The sequence below is a fragment of the Xylocopa sonorina genome, chromosome 18, assembly GCF_050948175.1.
Source record: "Xylocopa sonorina isolate GNS202 chromosome 18, iyXylSono1_principal, whole genome shotgun sequence".
Lineage (NCBI taxonomy): Eukaryota > Metazoa > Arthropoda > Insecta > Hymenoptera > Apidae > Xylocopa > Xylocopa sonorina.
In genome coordinates, this window is record NC_135210.1 from 4,704,327 (window position 1) to 4,712,324 (window position 7,998).

At 54.3% G+C, this 7,998-nt stretch overlaps 1 protein-coding gene across 1 annotated transcript; it reads right to left on the bottom strand.

Moving 5' to 3' along the window:
- Positions 1-4,022: 4,022 nt before the first annotated feature.
- Positions 4,023-6,859, bottom strand: LOC143431501 (uncharacterized). The gene is made up of 2 exons (XM_076908274.1): positions 5,877-6,859; positions 4,023-5,211 (listed from the first exon to the last, which is right to left on the bottom strand). Exons 1-2 carry the CDS (start codon positions 6,857-6,859, stop codon positions 4,023-4,025), a joined length of 2,172 nt encoding a protein of 723 aa, XP_076764389.1.
- Between the last annotated feature and the right edge of the window lie 1,139 nt (positions 6,860-7,998).

A 7,998-nucleotide genomic window follows, 5' to 3' on the forward strand; every position in this document is an offset into this window, starting at 1 on the left:
AAAATGGCCGTCGTAAGACCTCTGGATGGCGATGGCGCGTGCCGTAAAGTAGCACCGCCATCGCTAAAGAACAGTCGGCCCAATTTCGAGGGGGATGCGAGTTTCATTATACGACAGTTCCGCGGCGTTCCATTACACGGTAATGTCGCGCGTTTTACTGCGCCGGAAAATATCGCGGATCCTGGTTGGAGCGGATGTCTCGCTTCGCGAGATGACACCACAAATCCTGCTCTACATATCGCGACGAACTTCGTTACGGACAGGGAAAGAAGCTGCGCGACGTCGCCCACCGGGATCCAGCGAAATTTATCGCCAAAGTCCGCGCGGCAACTTTGTTAAAACGTTCGAAAACTGAAGCCGAACATCGCTGTTGTAAATGAAAACCGCTGGATACGAAGAATAAACGGAATAAACAGAACGAACGGAATTCAATTCGTTTGGAAAACACATCCATCTAAATCTCTTGGTTTTTCTTTCGTTTCTTTTCTTTTTCGTCTTTGAGGAGTAACGATTTTCAGGAGTAAACGCGGAGTCGTGCACGGCGATTAAAAGGCGGAATTGAAAAATCGGCGGCGTGTCACCGGGCGTCGAGTCGAACGCGCCACGTCGGACCGGAAAAATCAAGAGAATCGCGGATAAGAGCGCCCAGTACTCGAGCGTGCGCGAGAAAGAGAAGAGTAAATAAATAAATAGAGAAAGTAGGAACGAACCCAGCCAGCGGTGCGTTTCCAATTAATCGACGGGGAAACGAGGCGAGGTCCTGGCGGAGATCGTTGAATTAATTCCACGCGATTCGTGCCAAATAATCTGGACCGTGTCGTAATTCAAAAGCAAAGTTTCGCGAGTTACGAGCGTGAGTTATGGTGTTGCTCAACTGCGAGCACTCTTTTTTTACTCTTTCCCCCGAAAATTGTATCGAGAGTTCAGTTATAGTTGCGAAATTCGCTTTTCCAGAGAAACACGCGTACCTCTCGCGACTGAAAAGACACGTTCGAGAGGAAACAGGGGTGGCGTTCGAGGCCACTCGCGATCTTATTCGAAGTCTTAATCGTGAACTGACGGAGGCAGTGATCGACGCTAATCTCGAGCTTCGTTTCAGTCGTACGACTGTGGCTAGTTTCGTTGGTTGAGGTAAAAAAAAAATAGTGGTAACTCGGCTCGCTTTGTACAACCGAGGATGGCTTGGTTCGCGCAGGAAACGCGGGGGTGAACGTCGAGAAAGAAGGTTCAGGTGAGGCGTCGGTTAATATCTCGACCTTAACTACTGTGTCGCTTCTCTATGGAGCCTCCGTCGAGGTGAGCTTTCAACGAGCCATTCGAATACCCTGTAAAATGTGACCGGAACCGAGTCGAAATTATGTGTGTATGCGCAGCGAGCGAGTGTCGGGAGTATAAAGTGCTGACTCGAACTCATACGCGTGTGTTCGCTTGAGAGAAGAAGGGTATCTGCGCACTGCCAACTTTGGTCTTTACTATGAGAAGAATCTGTCTTATCGTTACGCGATATCCGAAACCGCAGTAATTCATAAGAATTTTCAGTTTAATCCATAATCAAGTCAATCTCGAGTGATAATCGACTATACTTTCTGACAAAATTCGAGCTGGATAAATAAAGTATCGAACTTACCAATTAATCGAATATTCAAAGAATGAAATTCGAATGTTTCAGCAGTGTGCAAATACTTCTTCGAATTGTTACACATATATCTCTAACATTTATGATAAAACCAAGTGTGCACGCGTGCATGTCGCGGTATTCAGGAGACGCCTCTCTTTCTCTCGAGCGAAGTATCGAACGAAAAATTCGCGAGGCCACACGATTCGCCGTTACGTAGGTGGAAGGGTGGAGATACGAGCCGGTCGGTTTGCTGGCGGAGCGATTTCCCGATCGCGCGTCGAGCCTCGAGCCCCGTGGAACACTCGATGGACAGCGGCGAGGTTCGATCCTCGGCAGACCGTAAAGCAAACACCGTTCGTCCGTGACTGGGCCGATGATTGGCCAGGCGGAATGCGGGGCAGCTGCGTTTTCTCGATCCCGAGGCAAATCGGCGATCCGGTTCACCTGGTTCGTGGCCTGCACCCTCCACCAACCTCCCGGCCTTTCCATCCACTTAATTCGTTACCCTAACGCTAGATTAACGGCTGCTTTTATTACACCCGGTACTGACCGCCAAGCAAGTGCTTCCTCGAAGAACGATCCATCTATTTTAGTAGCTAAGCGAGTCATTGTCCGCGGCTCTCGCCTCGCGAGACGCCCTCGACTTGGCTGGCGATGCAGACGATTCTTCACTGGTTTTGTCCTTTTTATTAATCCGTCGCGCTTCAAAGGAACGTCCAAAATACCGTACGAAGCCACGACGCGAGACTGATCTCCCAGAATGAATTAAACGAGGCTGAAACGGTCGAGACTCGCGAGGCAACGCGCGCGATCCGACTCTTGAAACTCAATTAGACGACGATTACGCACGCTCGATAACGAACCCGGAACGAGGAGGCGGCGCGGCTCGAACCGCTCGCCGGTTACGTTCGAAGACACCTTTAAAAAATATCTACTTTCACACCACGTGTCGCAAGTGCTTCGAGCAGCCCTCGTTTCCGCCTGTCTACTTAAATTACCCACGCGCGCATACGTATGCATGTGCGTATGTCTCTATGCGCGCGCACACACGCGCGTTCTACGCGCTCCCTGCGTACGGGGATATTTTATACAGGACACGTGCATGCATGCTCAACGATTCTGTACATCCGACTGGCTTCTCGCGCGCAGTTCGCCAGCCTTTTAAACACCGAGTTAAACGTTATTATCGCTACGGGGCAGAATTGCTACAACCTTCCGTCGGAAACTTCCCAGACGCGACAGAGTCCGCTTCTCCGACGGCCAATAAACTTCGATAACGATACAATTGGTTAGCCTAGAAGGTAAGTGATCAAGAGAACGACCGTGGGATGGTTTGGGGGTGTCATGGGGGTGTCAGGGGATGAAGGATGCGTGTGAGCTTGAGCAGATATCGAACGAGCCGTCTGGCGGCTCGCAAACAGGGTGTACACTCGTTTAATCGTCTTCGTCATTGTCTCTGTCCCACTTTGCACTCGCATTATCGCTCTCGATGGCGCGATACTGGTCTCCGATCCACGCGTTCGCGTCCCTCGATGACAGAGTTTCGAACGTACCACTCGTTTCGCTCCGTTTCTTCTCACACTTTACTCTAACACCTCGACGCACACTCGCAGCAATTATTCCGTATATGTACACGCACAACATCTCACTGTCTCTCATCGAGAATTTCCACCGACTCGAGCGCACAGTTCCTTCGATCGTCATAATACGAGCGCAAAGTATCGCGTTCTCCAGGGGTTGCACGCGAAGAGATCACTCTGTTGGTGATTCCAAGCTGCGATTTCTGGACGACTCCTGTTGAGAAAAATTCTTCCATCGCCAGGGGGCGGCTGATCGACGCACTTTCTCGTTCTGTTCAAAAATGGTCCACTTCTTCAATCCGAACGCGAGGTTTAATTTCGCGAACGATCGTGGTTTCGAAAGAAGGGGTTGGTTCCAGCGTCGCGGATACTCGCACGTAGACTTCTCGCGAGGATAGAAAGCGGAGTCCTCATTGGAGAGAGCGCGACGACCCGTTTTCGACGGGGAATTATTATCCGCAGACACGTGGCTGGGGACATCGGAAATCCTCGCGCCTGATTAATCCTTTACCTCTCCATTGGCGCGACTCCTTTGTCTCCGTTCAAACCGGCACTTTAGGCGCGCGACATCCGATATCTGTTCTCCCGCGCCTCTGTGTCCCGCAGTTCCAGTCCCATCTCCCCCGGATTAATCTGTCCGAATGTGAGACACGAGCTGCGCGCACCCTCTTTCATCTCGGAACCACGCGAGCGTGCGGCTCGATCTCTCGCCAAGAGACACGATCGAGCGATTAAAACGAACCGTACCAAAGATTTCCTCGAGAACGTCGACCAGCTCTCTCTCTCTCTCTCTCTCTCTCTTGATTCTCGCCAAAGAAACGACCTTACACGTCCATCGCGTCGCCAACGTAGCCCTCGTCAGGGCTCTCAGGATGATGCGGGGGTTGCAGATCCTCCGCTCTGGCAGCGGCGGCCGCTGCCGCCTCTCGAGCGGTTTTGCTGAGCAACGATCTGGGCGAGAGAGGCGTCGTCTCGCCTCTGTACGCGGCTGGCGGCGAGGGGATGAACGGCACCTCGGGGAACACGACCACGGGCGAGACAGGGGACACTGGCAGCTGCTGCTGTATCGGCTGCTCGACCGGCTGAAACGGTTGCGGCTGCTGAGCTGGGTACGGGTATCCCTCGGCTGTGTACCTCGTGTCGGTTCTGGGCAGCACTGGGTCGTATCCTGGCGACCTGGCGAGGAACTCCGCTTCCCTGGAGTATCTCGCTGGCGGTGCGACTGCGGAGCCTTCGACTGGCATCCTCTGTCGGAGACGAGGCAGCGTGCTCGCGGCGCTGAACGGGATCTTCGGTAGGCCAAAGTTCAGCGGATAGCCGTCCTGGTCGAGGTAGCTCAGCTGTGGGATGTTCGGGGGGCGCAGATCGGGTTGCAACGGGTATCCAGAGTCGTATTCGAGGATCTGTCTCTCGCCTGGGCGGTACAGCTGACCGTAGCCGACGTCTGTCGTCTCTGGGACCTCGTTTATTAGGTCTGGTTCCGTGAGATACTTCGACACTGGGCTGCAGTAGGGTTCCTCCACGGTTCGATGCTCCCTGCGCTCGAGGGTGGCCGCTCTGTTCATCTCGCGCTCCGTGTAGGACACTATCTGTTGGTGCTCGAGACCGATCAGACTGCCGTTTCCCTTTCTGCAGGTTAAACTGGTGGTGGTGTCCTTGGTGATGGGCATCACGGACTTGTTCTGCGAGACCAGCGCTTTGGAGTTCCTCTTGCGATCGCGACGACGTTTTCGCACGCAGAAGATTATACTACCGACGAGGGAGCCAATGGCGAACAGGGTGCCCACCAGGGCGCCCGCGGCTATGGCCACCACGTAGCCTGATCTCGAGTGATCGCTGGGTGGACCTTCGGTTATCTTCTCTTGGAACAACACGCGTAGAGAGAGGTTCGCCTCTGCTGATCCTGCTCCGTTCTCTGCGATGCAGGTGTAGGTGCCTTCGTTCAAAGTCTCCACGGAGTAGAGCAGCAGGGTGCTGCTCATGTTGGTTCCTCCGCGTTGTCTGTAGATGTATCTGGAACAGACGTAGACGTTTCTATCGATTTCTTACGTGCCACTGTCGTGGCGAAGTTCTCGCGAAGCTGCTCGCTCGATTCGCGATCGCGTCGCGAGGGGGAAGCTCGCAGCCGAATTCTAAGAGAACGGAATTTTTAACAGCTTTCACCGCCAGCGACGCGGTTCAGCTTTGTGACTAGACGGGGTCGACGCGGCGCGCATTTAATTCGAAACGAGTTTGGTCGGAACTGGGGGCCTTTGAAAACCGTGCCCGCGATGAAAACAACGGGACCGCGATACTCGAGCTTCGAACAGTCTGGCCGCGTTTTAACGAGAGTAACGCGCGTTAACGACGTTCGACTGCGCGTTTCAACGCGCGCCCCCGTTGCGTTCAAAACCTCCCTCTCCTCTTTACACCTTACCGCGTGCAATTTAGATTATTAACGAGGCAGAAGTTTCGTTAACGGCCGGGTGAAAGTCATTTGCGCGGGCCGTGTCATCGGACGGTCATAATGGCTGCTGAAAAATTCACGCGCGGGCCATCCCCTAGGAATTTCGCGTGGCCTCTGACGCCGTCGTCGTTGAAATTCGTCGATCGCCCGTCAATTGGAACGATCTCGCGATTAAAAGCGTCGACTGCGACGTCTTCGACGTTCCAGAAGAGAGAAAAAACAAGAAACGTACCGCGGAAAGACAGTGGAGGACACGGACAACGAGTCGTTCTCGTTCTGCAGGTCGCAGGGCTCCCCGTTGAACCACCAAGTGAGCTTCGCCGGGGGCACAGCGTAGACGTCGCATCTGAGCGTGACGTTGTCACCCTCGTACGTCTCGACGCGTTCCTGCAGCTCGATGCTCGGCAGACAGGCGAGCTCGTTCAGCTTCACCGCTTTGATCTGTTTCCCGCGAAGCCTCGACGGCGCGTCGCAGACCGGCTCCGACTCCTGCGGCGCGGCTGGCGCCGACTCCTTCAGCCAAGCCTGCGTGGCCCTCAGACGACAGTCGCAGAGCCACGGATTGTTGTGCAACGTGAGCCCTCGCAGGTTACCGCCAAGTGGCAGAGTCAGATCGGGCACGCGGGTCAACCGATTCCCGTCGAGTCGCAGCCACTCGAGCTGGTGGAGCCCGTCGAACGCCCCTTGCTCGATGCTCTCCAGCCGACACTGGCTCAATTCCAGGTTGGTCAGATGCGCCAGGTCCTGGAACGCCCCGCGACGGATCTCCCGTATGGGATTCCCGTTCAACAGCAGCTTCATCAGATTCCAGTAGAACGGGAAGGTCTCGCTCGGTATTTCCTCGATCAGGTTCTCCGAGAGATCGAGCTCGACCAGCCCCACCAGCCCCACGAACGCTCTGGGCGCTATGCGACTGATGTGCGATCTGGCCAGGTAGAGTCGTTGCAGATTGATCAGCCTGAGCGCGCGGAAACACTCTGGCGGCAGACTGACCAGATGATTGTTCGATAGATCCAACACCTGGGTCTCCTCTCGCGCGCCCTGCGGCAACCCCTTCAAGTCCCTGTTCGCGCACTCCACCCACTCTTTCCCGCTCTTCCATTTGCACGTGCACATGCTGGGGCAGCCCTCGACCACGGGCGACGTCCACGATAACAGCATCACCGCGCCGAGAAGTGCACCCCTCCACCACCAGGCCCGCACGCTCGAGCACATGGTGCCTCGTTCCCCGGATGCGCGCCCCCGTTTCACTTCTATCTCATGTTCCCAGGCGATCGCGTTTCACGGTTCTCTCGCCTCTACGTCGACTGGCAGCTCTCGCGCGCGGTGGACATCCCCGCGTCTGGTTCGTCGGACGCCTCGTGCGCGGATGGCCGGGGGTTGCTCGTCGGACCAGCGATCACCGATTCCCACCCTGGAACAGGAATCATCGAACGAGATCGGTGAGAGTCGCGCGCTGGAAATTGGAATTTGTTCTATTTTTATTTTTTTTGTTTTCGTTTTCAATATCGTAGAGAATTCGAACGCGGTGAATTGATTAATGCCCCGGAAGCGTGAATCGGTCCCACGCGGGCCGCGCGATAAAGCAATATCTAATTTTCACGAGTGCGTTTCGCCTCTTTTTATTTCCCCAAGGAACGCGGCGAGTGTTGTTAATAATTCGACCAATTTTTCCAGTCCGCTGTGCCGCGTGAATCTTTAAAGACTCCGGGCTGGCCGCGTAAAAATGTACGGGCGGTCCTTTTTAAAATGGTCCGAGCAATTTCGAGGTGCTCGAAAATTCTACCTCGGGAACGGGTATCCTTCTTTCTTTTTTTTTTTTTTTATCGACGCTTCCGGCCCTTTCAAGCCGTACAACTCTTGGCCCTCGACAAGATTTCCGTATCTTCATAACCAGCAGCGTTCCCCTTTTAGGCGGCCCTCGTTCCGCGCGCGCACGCTCCCGGTAAATGAACGCTCGTATCCCCACGACTGGTGTATGCGCGCGCGGTCTCTAAAGCGATGAGGTTAGCGCGTTCATCATCGTGCAAAATTTATAGTTTGAAACGAACGCTCGAAAAATAGGTCAGAAAATTCCATTACGGCTTTATTCCCCGGGAACGATCCCATTCTATTTGCCGTTTTCGTAATTCCGCGTCGAAACGCGCGCCCTCCAGGCCCGTCCTAGTAAAAAAAAAGGGTGCCCAGGTACGCGTAATAATTCCATCAGCGTGATTTCGAAATGGCCGCGTCTACGATATTCATAAAGCAAGAACGGGAATCGCTAAATCGCGTCGGCTCGCGCGGAGGAGGGAATCCAGTATCTCCGCGCGAAAAATTGCAATCCACCCCCGTGCAATTTCTTGCCTCGTCAT

Bases quoted from the DNA above. Each gene is read 5' to 3' on its own strand.
- LOC143431501 (XM_076908274.1), bottom strand. From the start codon at position 6,859: ATGTGCTCGAGCGTGCGGGCCTGGTGGTGGAGGGGTGCACTTCTCGGC. The intron at 5,212-5,876 runs GTACGTTTCTTG...CGTCTGTTCCAG, and splicing joins TCCTCCACTGTCTTTCCGCG to ATACATCTACAGACAACGCG.